Source organism: Ursus americanus, chromosome 14 (assembly GCF_024610735.1).
Source record: "Ursus americanus isolate L20-20 chromosome 14, mUrsAme1.1.p, whole genome shotgun sequence".
In the NCBI taxonomy this organism is placed as follows: domain Eukaryota; kingdom Metazoa; phylum Chordata; class Mammalia; order Carnivora; family Ursidae; genus Ursus; species Ursus americanus.
The window spans coordinates 64,512,166-64,528,399 of record NC_142140.1 but is presented as its reverse complement, the minus strand read 5'-3'; the positions used below and the strand labels follow the sequence as shown (position 1 = coordinate 64,528,399).

Here is a 16,234-nt window from a genome sequence, read left to right as displayed (position 1 = left end):
CCGGATTGAGAAGGACACTGTGATTCTTGCTGCGACTGCCCCCATCACCCCGCATCCGTCCCAGTGGTCCCAGAATACACGTTCCCAGGCTCCAGAGCCCTGCGGGTTTGGATCCTGCAGTCCTCCCATGAGCACGGGTCCAGCCTTCCTTCCTACTCGCTGTGGTGCAAGGGTGCAAGGGTGCTAGCTTCCAGCGGCTTGGTCTTGCTGCCCCAAGAGAATCTCTCTGCTTATGGAGGCAACTGTGTCACCTTGCCTTCAGACGCATGGATGCGCGTCTGTCCTTCCCAAGGCTGCTGTGCCTGGCTCACTCACTCGGTTCCCCAATCTCTGATCTTCATTCAGATTGCTCAGTGCGCAGCTCTGACCACCATCTCTGCCCCACTCCCCAGCTGGTGGTGCGTACCTCAGTCCTTAGGTTGTTTTGCTTCCTCACGTACCTCTCTTGTCCTGTGCTTCTCTTCCAAGGAAGGCTAGACCCAGGCTGGGGCGCCTAGCTCTGGGGAGAGGGGACATTGGCCACACATTTGCAGCCTTTAGAATCCCTGGATGCTGGCGTCCAGCTGCACCCAGCAGGTGTTGGCGGTAAGAGGTCTCTGAGAAGGGATGGTTAGCGTAGCGTGGCAGCAACTAATTCATACTCTTTACAAACCAGGGAGCCCTCTCTTGAAACAACTGCTTATTCAGATACCCAGCAATTCACGACGAACGGCACATTGGTGACCAGCGGGCACAATCGAGTTCAGGACTGGGGGAGGTTCTCTTGTCGTTTTGTTTTGTTTTCGCCCATGGTTTCATTTTCAAATTGTTGAGTCGGTTTGCCAACATCTACAAATCATCAGATTTCACATTAGAAATTAAGATACCCGGCGTCTCTTGCAAAAAAAAAAAAAAGAGAAGCTTTGGTGACGCCAAGCCGAGGGGTAGGTTTTCCAGTTTGCCGTAGTCCCCACCCATCTCTGCTGTTCACCAGCACTGAGACCAATAATGGAACAGTGGCCATCATTCTTTTTTTACATTGGGGTAAAATTGGTATATGACAGTCGTAAGTGCCAGGTGTATAATGTTCTGCTTGGACATCTGTCTATGCTATAAAGTGGTCACCCCCAAAAGTCCAGTTAACATCCATCACCGAACAAATGACCCCTCTACCCATTTTGCCCCTCCCCCCAAAGCCCCCTTCCGCTCTGGTCAACATCAGTGGGTTTTGTGTGTCTGTGATTGCACATATGAGTGAAATCATGTGGTTTTTGTTTTTTTCCTTCTGCCTTATCTTACTTAGCATGATACCCCTCTAGATCTCTCCATTAGTTCTGCTCTTTTCTTTATTATTTCTTTTCTTCTAACTTCAGGCTTCATTTGTTCTTTTTCTAGTTCCTTTAAGTGTAATGTTAGATTGTTTGAGATTTTTCTTGTTTATCGGGTGGGCCTGGATCGCTATGAACTTGCCTGTTAGAACTGCTTTTGCTGCATCCCGTGGATTTTCTGGGTATTTTTTTGTTGTTTGTTATTGTTGTTGTATTTTTGGTTTTTTTTTTTTTTGTTTTTTTGGGGGCATTATTTGATTTCTTCTTTATTTTCCGATGAAGAGCCATGTTATTTCATCTCCCCACATTTTTGTGGTTTTTCCAGTTTTCTCCTTGTAATTGATTTTTCGTTTCGTACCATTGTGGTCGGACAGGGTGCTTGATAGGATTTCCATCTTCTTGAATTTTTTGAGACTTGTTCTGTGGCCTAACATTTGATCTCTCCTGGAATATGTTCCATCTGCACTTGAGAAGAATGTGTGCTCTGTTGCCTTTGGATGGAATGTTCTGCGTATCTGTGGCTCGGAGCGTGGATAGAGTGTCTACACCTGTTACTGTCATGTTCCATCCTTCGAAGACCAAGAGCGGGAGGAAAGGCGGGGATCCCCCCTGGCTGAAGAAAAGGAGTTGAGGGTTTTGCCCCACACCACTCCTGGCAGAGTCCCATGCCTGCTTTGAGGGCTGGAGGAGTATTTCTGTTTGTGGGATCCCAGCAAATCCTAATAATCCCTTTTGATCCAGCCATCAGCTATTCAGCACTTCTGTCTGTGGGTCTTGTTGGTGCAACAGTGGTGAGAAAACCCCAGTGCTTTTGACTGTCCTAGAGATAAAGGTAGTCCCTGGGCTGTCTTCCTATGGGAGAAGAGGAGTGTGACCCTAGCAGACAAGGCCAGCGATTGAATGATGTCGAGAGAGATCAGGTTGGCTGCTCAAGCGTATCTGAGGTAACCACACATTCATGCACTGGGAGTCCTTGGGTGAGAATAATATACAAGTTCTTTAAAAAGTATGGGTCAGAGGGGCGCCTGGGTGGCACAGCGGTTGGGCGTCTGCCTTCGGCTCAGGGCGTGATCCCGGCATTATGGGATCGAGCCCCACGTCGGGCTCCTCCGCTGTGAGCCTGCTTCTTCCTCTCCCACTCCCCCTGCTTGTGTTCCCTCTCTCACTGGCTGTCTCTATCTCTGTCAAATAAATAAATAAAATCTTTAAAAAAAAAAAAAGTATGGGTCAGAGCCAACCACATATGTACATTTCACATCAAGCATTGGTACCTCAGACTGCTTTCGTCATAGATGGTCACCTCTGGCCTCTGCCCACTTTCTCTCTGGCTGAAAAACTTTAATTACGCTTGTAGACCATTGAGGTGACTTGAGAGAGTGAGTCTTTCCTGAATGTATTTACTTGGAGGGCCCTAGGCCCATGAGAGGCTTGTTTCAGAGACCCAGCCAAGCTACTGATGATCCTTCCCCAAGCTTGTCCGGTTCATTTGTGATTTGGGGGCCCCTGACAGGATTTCAGTGTAGAAGTAAGTTCCACGCCCTTCATGGAGCCCAATGCAGAGCTTGAATTCATGACCCTGAGATCAAGACCTGAGCTAAGATCAAGAGTCAGACACTTAACTGACTGAGCCACCCAGGCACCCCTGCTCTTCCTGTACCCCTCACATGGGTGGCCAGGTGACCCCAGGAAGATACGGCACCCACTTTCTAGGGGGACTGACAAATCCTACTCAGAGACTTGGGGGGATCTCCATCAATACCACGTATGTTCATTGGGTATGTTTTCTGTATCTGGGGACACATTTGAGTAGGACAGTGTTCTAGATCTTGGGGAGTGAGGACCACTCATCGTAGGCCATGCAAACAAGAGCAACCATGGAGGTAGGAGTGGACTGGCTCGCATGGGAGGGAAGGTGGGGCTGGGGGCAGGGGCTGGATCTCCTAAGGGACAGAATGAAGGGACGCACCAGGCCCACCAGACAAAGCAGGGCGGGTCCACATCCTCCTGGAGCTTTGAACCCAGGTCGATCTGCCATGCTGCCTCTGCTGCTTCGTGTGGATGGGCGGGGGCTGCCATCTTGCATGGAAGCCGCTCACAGTGACTCAGTTTGTGGTGCTCAGTCAATATCTCTCTTGGGTGTGGTTCATGCCAGCTGCCCATTAGGGCTCTTTTCTGTGGAGATGTTTATCTTGGTACTTCCCTTCCCTCCTCCAGCACCTCTCCCTCCAGTTAGCACACGAGGCCTCCCACGGGCAATCAGCCACCACCTTCTGCCACGGAAGTTGGTAGTTAGGGGCTTGGCCGGTCTTGGCCTCACTCACTGTAACTTCTCCCTGGAGTATTTGCCCTTGGAGAGAGGATTCTTGACAGTCTGTCGGCGGTAGCCTGCAGTGAGGAGGGAATGGCATTGTTCTTGGAGCCGGGACACTGGGTTCAAACTGGTTCTGTGGTCTTCTGAGTCGTGAGACCTTGGGGAAGACCTCCATTTACTCTATTGTAGAAGGAAAATAAGGATACTTCTCTCCAGCGTTCTCGTAAGGGTCAACTAGGCTGTGAGATGTGTAAGTGGCCAGCTTTCCAGAGACGCCGACGGACATGGCGTGGGCTGGGCTCCCTGGATTTTACTGTTCCCTTCTGATGGTCCTCTAAACCCTAATCTTGGCCGCTGAGCATAGGAATTCCATTTCATGTGCAATTCCTCTCGGTCCTTCGATGAGCTTGGTCTGTGTCAGGGACGTTAGAAAGTTCCCATCTGCACAGCTGAGCCCGGGCTGTTGGGAAAACCCAGTGGGTGCCATAGGAGTGACAGTGCTGTGACCTCAGTTGTTGACAGCTTTCCCCAAGGGTTACTCAGTGACTTAACGGGGATGGGAAGGTATGGGGCAAAGCTGACATTTATGCAGTTGCTACTGTGCTTTTGGCCCTCTGGTCTTTGCAAGAATTCTGTGAAGGAGATGGTGGTATTTCCATTTTTACATGCAGGAAAGAGAAAAGATGATTTCAAAGAGGTGAAGTGACTTGCCTGAGGTTACACGGCTGGAAAGCCATGGAAGGTATACTTGAACTTCCTCTGTGCCTGGCTAAAGGTTAGAAGCTGGGGTTGGGGACAAGCCAGTGGATGCCTGTGGCTGGTTTCTGGGGGTTGTCTCTGCTGTTTATCCTCGCCCACACCCCCAAAACATGCATGCTCACCTTGTTTTGGAAATCCCTGTTGCAGAGTGGGGGTTGTGGTTTCTAGAAGTTTCTGGAATCTTCCGGACCTCCTCATTGGAATGGGGCTTTGCATTTCAATGAGTGGAAAAAGAGGCCAAAGAGGATTTGCCAAAGGGAAAATCAAGTGCGTTTATTCACTCCCCTTCAGTCCCCTTGTGTACACAGATGTTTCCTCTCCGGGCCCCCTCCCTACACGGGGGCTCACTGGCCACAGACGGATGGGAAGTGGCTCGTGGTTGAGCAGAGAGCTGGACTCATTGGAGGTTGGCTTGCACAGAGCAGTGTTGGGGCCGGCTTGGGGGCCGTCCTAGGTGGGGCTTTGGCTCTTGCTGAGTTCTGTGTCTAAAACTAGTCCTCTAACCGTGCCAGCAACATCAGCACCAAATTTAGGGTGGCCGGAGAGCAAGAAGGTGGGGGCTCTGCGCTGGGCTGGGGGACACTTGGCATCCAGTTTCCATCTGTCTCTGGGCTCAGTTTCCCAATCTGTGAAATGGCAGCATGGGATCAAATGATCTCTGGGGTCCCTTCCATCTAATTTTTGTGTCCGCCTTGCATTGGACCAGAAAGTTCTTTACTGATGCCCATTTTGTCTTAATTCATTTTCTTAAAAATAACCCTCCCAAGTCTCCTTATCGTTTGAAACATAGTATAACGAACTCATGTTACAGGATGGCAACTGAGAAGGGAGCTATCAAGGGGGATTTTATTAGCAAATATTCTCTAAATATTTGAAATAGGGCTGTATTTGTACATTAGTTCATAATGGAATAAAGTAAAAGATTAAAAAAAACGCATTAAAATTGGGGTACCTGGGTGTCTCAGTCATTTAAGCATCTGACTCTCGATTTCAGCTCAGGTCATGATACCAGGGTTGTGAGCTCGAGCCCCGCATTGGGCTCTGTGCTGTGTGGAGCTGGCTTAGTTTCTCTCTCTCCCTCTCCCTCTGCCCCTTCTCCCCTCAAAAAAAGCATTAAAATTAATATGCTCATTACAGAAAATGGAAAAATAAAGAAAAACAGGAATAAGAAAGAATATTTTGCATTCTTTTCATTCCCCCCCTTTTTTTGGGCTGTATATATTTGTCTACATAATTGGGATCATATGGTATATTTTAGAATTGGATATGCTGATTTGGGTGGAAGGCAGTGTTTTCCTGACTGTAAAAATAATTTTATAAACACGTTAAAAAAAAAAAAAAGAAAAATGTTGACTTGCACGGTTAAAAGTAAATAAACCTTTTAAATGTGATAAAATGAAAACAAGTAAAACAGTTGGAGAAATCCCAGACTACAGCGATGACCCGCGTTCACATTTTCCTGTGTTCCCTCCGTGTTTCATTGGCGGGGGTGGGGGATGGGGTGTGGGGCACATCATTTCCCACCTTTGACGTCGTGCTGCGTGCTTGGGTTCTTAAAGCGGGAATAGCTCTTAGAAGGTGATACGAAAGGGGGTTTTGGTGACCGAGAGCATTTTCCGTTGGGTGGCTGATTGGTCTTTCCTGATCTGGGGAGGAGGGATGGCTTGGTTCATTCAGTGGGAGTTTTAATTATGCCAAAGGTCATTCTTCTAGTTCCTGAGCAAACAGAGCAAACATTCTTCGAGTTCCTCTACACAGCACGGCATCTCTGGGGTGCTTGTCCCCAAAGGTCCAGTGGCTACCCCAGTGTCAGCGCGTGCTTGGGCAGAAAAGACAGGATTGGGGAACGGTGCTCCCCACACATGGCTGGAGGCTTCCTCTGTCTTGGCCTTGAAGGATGTTGCAGGAGACCCGGGTAGCCTGATGGCAGGAGGAGGAGGGCTGAGGGAGACATCGGTCACTGGGCTTCACCCCACTGGCTGGGTTTCTGAGCTGGGGGTCTACACTGAGTAAGAAATGCGTCACGGATGCGTTTCTATGGCGATTCCCCGGGACCCTCACACTTACGTTTACGTTGATCTCTCTCTCAGTGCCTGGAGAGTACATGGGTGGTTTGTTCACCTGCGTGCTTCGAGAATGCTTTCTGTCTCTTTCATGTGAAATATTGCTACAGCTTGGCTGGATGTATATGTCTTGAATCTCCGATGTTCGGAACAAAAACTCATGTTTGCAGCTCAGTTTGGTCCACCCTTCGGCAAAGGCTTATTGAACTCCCACAGTGATGAACGAGACAATGACCACGCCCCATGAAGCTTTGACTTGGGTGGGAATATGCCTTCTTGCACTTTCTAGCACTTTCAGAGGGCTGATGCCAGCCCCTTGGCCAGTCCCTGCCTTATGGAGCTTTGATTCCCATGGGAAGTGCCCATAGTAGCAGCAGAAGAAAAGTCTGAGGAACCACGGATTTCCCAGGCAACCTTTCTCTTTGCCTCTTGGCGGGCATGATTTTTAAAATTCTCTGTTATGGGGCACCTGGGTGGCACAGCGGTTAAGTGTCTGCCTTCGGCTCAGGGCGTGATCCCAGCGTTATGGGATCGAGCCCCACATCAGGCTCCTCCGCTATGAGCCTGCTTCTTCCTCTCCCACGCCCCCTGCTTGTGTTCCCTCTCTCGCTGGCTGTCTCTATCTCTGTCGAATAAATAAATAAAATCTTTAAAAAAAAATAAGATTCTCTGTTATTTTTGCAGTTCATTATTGATTTTCGTCTATGTGGTCCGGTCTTTTCTAATGGAACACTTCCTAAACGTGCATTACTTTTTCATTTCCTTTTTTTTTTTTTTTTTAACCTTTGCAGTTTGGGGAGATCCTTTGAAGGCCTGCATTTTATTGATTTAACTTTTTAAAAATCTTCATTTACCCACAACCCCTAATGTGGATTTAAGTGAGCGATTTTGGTACAGTCCTGATCTCATCTGTTTTTGTTTTTGTGTCATCCTTCTTATTTTGGCCATCTTTTTCCGTAACAATTTTCTGTTCCTCTTTCAAAGAGGATTTCTTGCTTTCTGCAGTTTCCTGATGTTGTCTTCTGAATTGCCTTCGGAGAGGTGCTCTTCCCTTGAGCCTTTAGGGTGGTGCTTTCTCACCCTTTCCCCGTGTTCCCGTGCTCCTCTCTTCCTTCTCCAGCAAGGTGGTGCCTGTGTAGACGTTGCATGTACCGTCAGACGCCATGTACATTGTGTATCGTTGGCCTTGGCACTGTGCATGCAGGGAAGGTTGAATCCCCTTCAGAGGTGCTTACCTGTAGGGTCGGTGGTGCACACACCTCAAAGCCAGGGCTGTCACGTGGCCCTCACTGTGGGAAGTCCTCCGTTTCTCCCTGGACTGCCCTCTTAGGCCTCCCAGCGGTGACTCGGGCACACACTGGCGACCTCGCCCCTGCAGTTGTGGGTATGTGGTCAGTGGAGAATTCGAGCCTGGTTTTCTAGGTTTCAAAAAAGAACCTCCGTAGACCGTGTCACGGCTGCTCTGTGGTCATTTTACACATAGCCTGGAACTGTTTCTTTAAGTGGGCCGAGGTTACCACTAAGGATATCGTAAGATCCTTGTAGACCGTGTTGTGATGACAGTTTTTAAGTCACGTTTATTTACGTGTGTAATAGGGAAGGTAACCAACCTCATCACCTCCGTATTCCGTAGCTGTTACTGCTTAGGGTCAGGCTAAATTCAAGCTCGTTATAAGACAGATAAAAAAAAATCCTGGGTAAATAATAGGGCAGCTTGAGGCATAGTGATGGCAGAGTTGAGACAGGGGAACATGAATGGCTGGAGTTTGGTGGGGGATGATGACCTGAGGTATCCCTTGGGTCTGGACCCAAGCCTGTTAGAGTGGGTGCCATTTCTGATGTGTCCACTTGATCTTGAGACTCTTTTGTGGAGTGGAACACATGGGAACCTCAGGAGGGGCCTCGGACCCACCCTCGCTGAGGGCAAGAAGCAAGCTGCCAGGCCCCTCATAGGAGCCATCCATGGGCCCAGTGGGCCCGGGCCACCCACTGCCTCCTCACAGCCCTGTCCTCTCTCTCCTCCCTCTTCTATAATGGCATCTGTCTCAATGTCTTACCTCCTGTCCCCGCATGTCCTCAGGCTCCCCAACTCCTCATATGCTTGGGACTAGATTTCCACACCCACCTCACTCGCCTGCTCCTCTTTCTAGAATTGGCAGGGGGAGCATCCCTCCATCATCGGTGAGCGTCTTCTTCCATCTCTCTCGTGGACACCACTACCTGTTCTTGTGACCCCGTCCTCATGTGCTTTCTGGAACTCATTCCCAGAACTCGCGTCCAGTTCTTGCCCATCATGGAGCCAGCCCCCGAGTGGGAGGGTCAAGGCCGCATTGGAGGGGAGAAGCATGGAGACCTGGTTCTTGCCTTTGAGGGTCTCGGAGAGGGGCCCAGGGCGTGCTGTCTGTACTTATGGGGGGGGGCACGCGGGGGGGGGGGGGATTGGGCCCAAGGAGGGTCAGGGGGAAGTCATTCTGCTGCTAAGTGAGAGCACTTCTCGGGGCTCAGCTCTCCATTCTTGCTTCATAAACTGAGTCCGCATGCGCGATACCCCAGTCCCATGTGTCAAGGGCCACACACAGCCCAGCTGCACCCTGATCAAGCACTCGGAGCTTGAGTATGGAGGCCTTTGTAAATGCTACTGTATATCCCCAATCTGGCTTCTACCATCGCCGGATCTCCCTGAGTTCTGGGTCCAGCTTCTCTTGTCCCCTTCAGGGTAGCCTTTTACTTCCCCCCACTCCCCCCACATCTGCTCAGTCACTGAGGCCTGTTCTTCGTCTCACTTACTGCCCCTCCATTCCGCTCAAGCCCTTCCTTTTCATCCGTGCTGTCAGGCCAAGGCTGTATCTTCTGAGAAGCCTTCTCCGACCGCCCCAGCCGAGCACGATCTCGTCCTTCTCTGGATTCTGAAAGCTCTTATTGTCCGCCGACTTTATGGCTTGGCCCTTAGGACGGACTCCCTTGTGCAGTTATTTCTGCTTTTCCCCTTGTGTCTGTCTGTGCCTTATCTTCCAACTTGTAGAAGCCAAGTCCCTCTTGTGTTACACTTGCCCGCGTCTTCCACAGCATTTGGGAAGAGGTTGCTGGTAACCACCAGTTGCTTGATTGATCTATAGCCAAGGGGCTGCCTATGACGGGGTTGGGAGTGTCTTCGAGACCCCCCCCCCCAAGATTGCATGGTCTGGTGAATAATTTTTCCCTTCACGACCTCATGAAGCCTTTAGAAAATGTGAGTCATCGCCCTACCCCGTCTTTCTTATTAATTATTGTGATAAGACAACACGACTCGTGGTACCGAGGACAAGGGTTTTCAGCTCACCTGAGACAACGAATAATAGCAACGGGGTTGGCTGCATCGGACTCCATGAAACTTGGGGAAAATGGAGCTCCGTGGAAGTGATTGTCGGTCTTTCCTTTTTTGGATCACGAGTTTCCCTCTGTCCCTCGTTTGTCCACGTGACCCCTGATGTAGGAACCTACCTATTTGCAGAGACCACAAGGAGAACAATTTGTGCTTTTCTGAAGCCAACTCAAATGATAGAAGATTATCTATAAAGCAAAACTCAAGGGACCTCTGGTTTGAGATGCTGGGATCACCCCAAACCGTAAACCCCTGAGAATGTCTTTATGAGTTTTACACACCCCGAGATACTCGTGTTGGTGAATCCTAAAGGATAAAACATTTGTGGGCCTCTGGTTTGTTCTGCTTAGCTCAGGTCAGAGCAGATGAGCCTCCCGGTTCATAAAGATCCAGAAAGATCTCTCGCCATTGGCTGGAGGCCGTCCTGGGAACCGTGATGACAATCTCTGTGTGTTGCCTATAGGGGTGCGTTATTGTCTGTGCTTGTATCTATTCATGCGTGTGATGCAGTGTCAAAGCTGAATAGCCTTAAAACTGTCCCCTCTTTGCTGTTATAAAACCAAAAAGTTATGGTCTGTGAGAGCTTCCATGGGTATCTTAATTCCACGAAACCCGAAGGACCCAAGGCGAAGGACTTGGCTGTCTGGGTGTGGATGCAATTTTGCTTTTACCTTCTTGTGGGTGGGAGCCCTTTTCCAGGAGCAGAGACAAACCATACTTCTGTCCGGGCCTTCCGCTGGCAGGGCTGCCCTCCAAGGTCACGGTGTGGTGACCACCAGGTCCCCCTTCCCACACCAAGGGAGGAAGAGGACAGTAACTCAGCCCTTGGAGGACTCCTCACCTCTCACTTTATAAATGTAGATTTAAGCCTCGAATTTCTCTTGTGTTTAGGAAGAGAGAAAGGAGGCGATGGATCCCATAACTGGTTTTCTCCCCTACATTTTTCTTTTTATACCCTGGTGTCGGGATGATTTCTCCAAAGCACAACATTGGTGGTGTTTCCTCCCGTGCTACAAACCCGTCAGTGTTTTCCGGCTTATAGATAGGAGTCTGATTTCTTAGCCTTGGTGCTCTCGTGGTCTCTCACAACTGGACTCCATCCGTAACTACTCCTTCTGTCACCTTCTATGCCCTTGAATCCTGATGGAAGTGACCCTCACGTCTGCCCACACTGCTTCCCCTCCGGGCCTTTGCTCCTGTGGCCACGTGGCCTGGAGTATCATTCCCTTAGTTCATTCCTCCTACCCATCCATCCCGACCCATCCCGAGAGCCTCTGTTTACTCCTCTGTTAAATGGGGACGATACTAGAAACCTCCTTGTTGGCTTGTTGGACGAATTACAGGACCCAAGGCACAGAGTGAGAGCTCGCTCGTTGTCACCCCTGCAGCGGATCGGAGCCTGACAAACAGAGCGGGGAAGTAGAGCCCGCCGAGCAGCCCACCCCAGGCTTTGAGAAGGAAGAGATGAGCTCTGCCTCTAGGGGTGGAAAGAAAAGACCAGAAAGGAGGAAGTCCATGTGTCCAGGGGGAGGCATGTTGCCACTGGCCCTCTAAGTGTGCCCCCCCAGCAGACAAGCCTGTGGTTGACATTAGGATGCTGGCTTTGCTGCCTCAGTTTCCCCAAGACTGAACACTGAAGCTGACAGAGGCCCCGGCCTTGTCTTCTCATCAGCTTCACCAGCAGCCTGGGGAGGCTTCTCTCTGGGTGCATACTTTGCCTCTCCGGAGGTTGTGTCCCCCGGTATCTCATGATGTGGCTTATGTCACACTGGCCGGGGGCCCTTGATCTAAACTCTCTCTGTGGGTCCCAGACGTGTGTGTGTGTGTGTGTGTGTGTGTGTGTGTGTGTGTGTTAAAACAGACATGACATAAAATCTACCCTTTTAACCATTTTTTTTAAAGATTTTATTTTATTTATTTGACAGAGAGAGACAGCCAGCGAGAGAGGGAACACAAGCAGGGGGAGTGGGAGAGGAAGAAGCAGGCTCCCAGCGGAGGAGCCTGATGCGGGGCTCGATCCCAGGACCCGGGGATCACGCCCTGAGCCGAAGGCAGGCACTCAACGACTGTGCCACCCAGGCGCCCCAACCCTTTTAATCATTTTTAAGCATAGAGTTCTGTGGCATCAAGCGCCTTCACAATGTCATGCACCCGTCACCATCCGCCTCCAGACTCTGTCATCTTGCTAACGGACACTCTCTCTCCATTAAACACTAACGCCCCATCCCCAGCCCCTTGCCCCTCTCTCTCGTCTCCCCCTGGCCCTTGGCAATCGCCATTAGCCATTGTATTTTTTTGGTTTCTATGAATTTATTCTATTCTAAGCCCCTCCTAAAGTTGGATCCCACAGTATCTGCCTATTCGTGACTGGGCTCTCCTGCTTCACCTAATGTCTCTAGGCTCACCTGCACCGGAGCCTGGGTCGGGATTTCCTTTCTACGGTTGAACACCATGCCACTGTGTAGATACACGCCACGTTTTGTTTATCCGTTCATCCATGAGCAGACACACTTGGGTTGTGTCCATTCTCTTGGGTGAATACGTGGAAGTGGAATTGCTGGAGCCAATGGTAATTCTGTGTGTCCCTTTTTCAGGAGCCGCCATATTGTTTTCCATGGTGTCTGCTCCATTTTACATTCCCACCAGCAAGGTTCCACTTTGCCCACCTCCTCGCCTGGGCCTCCTCTTCTCTGACCTTTCTGGTTTTATTCATTTGTTTGTTGGTAGTGGCTGTCCTCGTGGGTGGGAGGCGATTCCTCATTTGGGTTTTCATGTGCATTTCCCTAGTGAGGAGTAATACTGAGCACCTTTCTGTATGCCCATTGGCCATTTGTATGCCTTCTTGGGAAAACTGCCCTTTGCCCATGTTTTTGTGTGTGACCAGGGAAACTTCAGCTCCTACTCTTTCAGCCACTGTTGATCGTAACAAAAACAACTGGCTTTATTGGATACTTTGGTCCCCTTTGTGCTCAGTGTTTATGTGGATTTCCCCCCTTAATCAACTCCCAACAACCTTTTGAGACAGGCACTGCCAGTCATCTCCTTTTTACAGTCAAAGAAATCCGAAGCTTCGAGGCCCTACCCGAGGTATCACAGCTGGTAGGTAGTGACTACAAGAGCTCAAGAGTCCTCAGACTCTGTCCCTAGGTGATCGTTCTGATTTCCTAGCCCCGACCCGAGGAGCTGGCACGGAACCCTCTTCATAAATACACAGTTCCCCCATACATTTGAGAGAATGCTATTTATAGGAAACCATCCAGACCTCACAACTTCGCGATCCCTCGGGAAAACCATATTTACTTCGATAGCAAGGCTCATTTCCTGAAATCACAAAGGTTTACATTGAAAGCATAGAAATGTGTGGATTTGAAGTGCTACCCTTCAGCTGCTCGAAAAGCTGTCTGAGTGGAGTGATTTGATATATTCACGCAGGATCCAAGTCTCTTGCTTGAACTCATTCAGTTGGTGACGCCATATTGAGCTCAGGGTCCAGTCCTTCCTCCACTTGCAGCCAACAGCTTTGTGACCCTAAAGCCCTTTTCCTCTGAGACGCATGTCATCGCCCCTCTGGTCACCCACTGTGTCCAGGTTTGGAGATGGCGAGGGAAAAAGAGCGAAGGCGGGAGACCCTTGTCTTGCCCCTCTGGGGGCACCAGCTTTTCAGCCCGGATGGGTCTAACACAGAGTTTCTTTGGGGGAGCATTCCTCATTCTTCGTAGGTTGGTTTTTATCTGGCCTTGGGTTCACACAGCTGGGGCTGGGGCCGAGGCCAGAGCCGTGACTTAGGGTTGGGAAGAAGTTGGCGGAACATTCCCCAGCAGGGCTTGGGCAGGCCCAGGGAGTCCCGCCTAAAATATAGTGGACAAAGGAGCTCTTGTCCCCAGGCCTGGGGGTGGGAGGCATCTGGTCAGTGACACAAGCTTGGCCATTGTATGTCGTGACCTCGGCCAACTTTTTTTTAGCTGAGAAAGGGGAAAAAGAGAGAGAGTGAAAAAAAATTAAAGAAAAAAAAGCCTCCAGAAACTTCGCAACTGGAAAGTCCAGAATGCGTCGTTGATTTCCTCACAGGACCTGGAGCAGATTTGGAAGGAACTGTGCAATGTAGCCTGTTCTTTGTGAAAGAACGGCAGCGCTGAAAGCCACAGGAACGCCCTCTGGGGTGTCCCCGGCACTGACCCTTGGCACGGTGGCTTGCATCAGCCCCATTTCCCGCAGAGGGTGCCATGGAGAGGAAGCTGGCAGGGGCCTGGCCCTGGGTCTGGGGACTCCACGCGGGACCCAGGACTCTGCTCTGAGTTAGCAGCCCTGCAGGGAAGAAGATTAGCTCTTCTCTGATGGTAAGAATCGATCCGAAAGGCTCAGCTTTTTCTGCGTGTTTCTGAACTAACTTGGGTATTTTCGGACCTCTGAGAAGGGGAGCTTAGAAGCCCTCAGGGGGCCCAGTGCTCCTGTAAGGCATGAGCTGGGAGAAGAAGACTTGTGTGAGATCGGGAAGGGGGAGGAACAAGATGTGATGTCAAAAGCAGTTGTTGGTGGAGGGAGAGGGAGGCAGCTGCCCGGTTACCTGGGCCGTGGTTCCGTGGAGATGTGTGACCATGTGGTGGCGTGGCTTGTGGGGACTGACGGCCGCATCTCGCCTCCCTCACTTCTCCCAGATCTGAAGCTTGGCTTCTACTGGTCTGCCCACCTGCTGTCTACACGGCCTGGTTCTAGCTGGGACTGTCTAAAGGGAAAGCTTGTTGGGGGTACCCCCTGGGTAGTCGAGTTGTCTGCCCAGAGAGCCTGGTGTCTATACTGTGGTTCTGGGCTGTGCTGGGTGCTTCTGTCCGGTTTGGTGGTGGCAGGGGTGGGCCATGATAACGGGCATGCATGGATGCTGTCCTGAGACTTAAGAAAGGCATAGCCTTATTTTGCCCACCTTCCTGCCTCTGGAAGTTAGACACCCCCCTTTCTTGGAAAGAGGGACCTCCCATCAGCCAAGACTCTGGTGACTACTCTCTGAAGGCTCTGGACAGCCTAGGGGGGTCCGATTCGAATGGGAAGCCTCATCTGTGTCTGCAACCAGCCTTCTTCCAGAATGTTGTCTCCTGCCCACTGGGTCAGACAGCACCTCTCATTTTGGTGTGGCTTCTGATGAAGGCCTGAAACTATGCCAGGAAGAGGGAGACAGTGCTCGTCATGCGGGGGCACCTGGAAAGTTCACAGCAGGGCTTCTCGGAGATTAAAGCGCGTCTGAATCGCCCAGGGACCTTTAACATACAGAGCCTGGTGCTCGGGGGGAGCCTGGGACTCTGCATTCGTAGCCAGTTCCCAGAGGACAGCCCTGAGGCTGGTACAGGGTCCACGCTTGGGGAAGGACGGTCTGTAAAGAAACCAGACCCATCAGTCATGTTCTGATGGGAGTACTGGGAGCACTGGTGGGTTCTCATGGGTCTGGCCTTGGCTGTGGGCCGTGGCAGGGAAGTTCACGGAGAAGAAGGCATCAGCCAAGAAGATGTACCCAGAGGGGCGTTCAGGGAGCGGGGTGAGAGCCCAGGGAAGCCTCTTGGCAGAGACGGGGGCATGCTGTGCCCGAGCTGACGTGGTGGGTATGTTCAGGTCCTGGCGTGGTGCGTGGTGAACAGCTTGTCTGCTGGTAGCCTCAGAACAGGCCTGTGTCGCGGGGGGCGCCTGGGTGGCTCAGTCGGTTAAGGTCATGATCTCAGGGTCTTGGGATCGAGCCCCGCGTCAGGCTCCCTGCTCAGTGGGGAGTCTCCTTTCTCCCTCTGCACCTCCCCCTGCTTGTGCTCTCTCTCTCAAATAAATAAATAAAATCCTCAAACAACTAAAAAGAACAAGCCTGTGTGGGGTGTGGGGCGAGTTCCAGCTTCAGACACAGGGGAGCCCAGGATGCCGGGGCAGGAATCTGGTCGCTGGGCAGATAGAGCTCAGCCTTGAGTGTGGCTCTCGGAATGACAGGCAAGGGGCTGACATAGGTCCATCAGACCAGAAGAACTCCCCGAAACTCGCTGCGGTGAGACGAAGAGCCACAGTCTGAGGGTCTGAGGCAGAATCCCAGTGTTCGGGGCCCAGTCTGCTGCCGTGAACCCGTGTCTACCCTTGCACGAGACTTTCCCCTCTTACAAAACAGCACGTCCTTACAAAGCAGGTGTACTAAGACCGACATCAGAATCCTTGCGTTTTAGAAAAGAGAGAAAGAGAAACCAAAGGAAGCCCTAGGAGACCATCTGGTCCAACTTCTGTATTTTCGAGATAAGGAAATCGAGGCCTCCCCGCAGAGGTGAAGTGTTTGCTCAAGATCTCACAGCAAGACAGCAGCAGCCCCCGCCGGGCACGCCGGCCTCCCCGCTCACATCCCGTGTGTTCTCTGCACGGGGCCCCCAGAGCAGTGGTGGGTCCCTGCTCTCAGCAGTGGTGTCCCCGGCTGTCACCG

The 16,234-nt window shown here is 51.0% G+C and overlaps 1 protein-coding gene across 5 annotated transcripts in view; it reads left to right on the top strand.

Annotated features, from left to right (window-relative positions):
* GAS7 (growth arrest specific 7) overlaps window positions 1-16,234 on the top strand; it is a 200,048-nt gene that overhangs the window by 87,608 nt on the left and 96,206 nt on the right. Inside the window, exon 1 of one of the 5 annotated variants that reach the window (XM_045797241.2) lies at window positions 13,847-14,138. The exons of the other annotated variants lie outside the window; for them this stretch is intronic. Coding sequence (XP_045653197.1) covers window positions 14,136-14,138 — 3 coding nt within the window. The 5' untranslated portion in view covers window positions 13,847-14,135. Of the gene's footprint in view, window positions 1-13,846; window positions 14,139-16,234 lie in introns of those variants that run through there. 5 annotated transcript variants of the gene reach the window in all.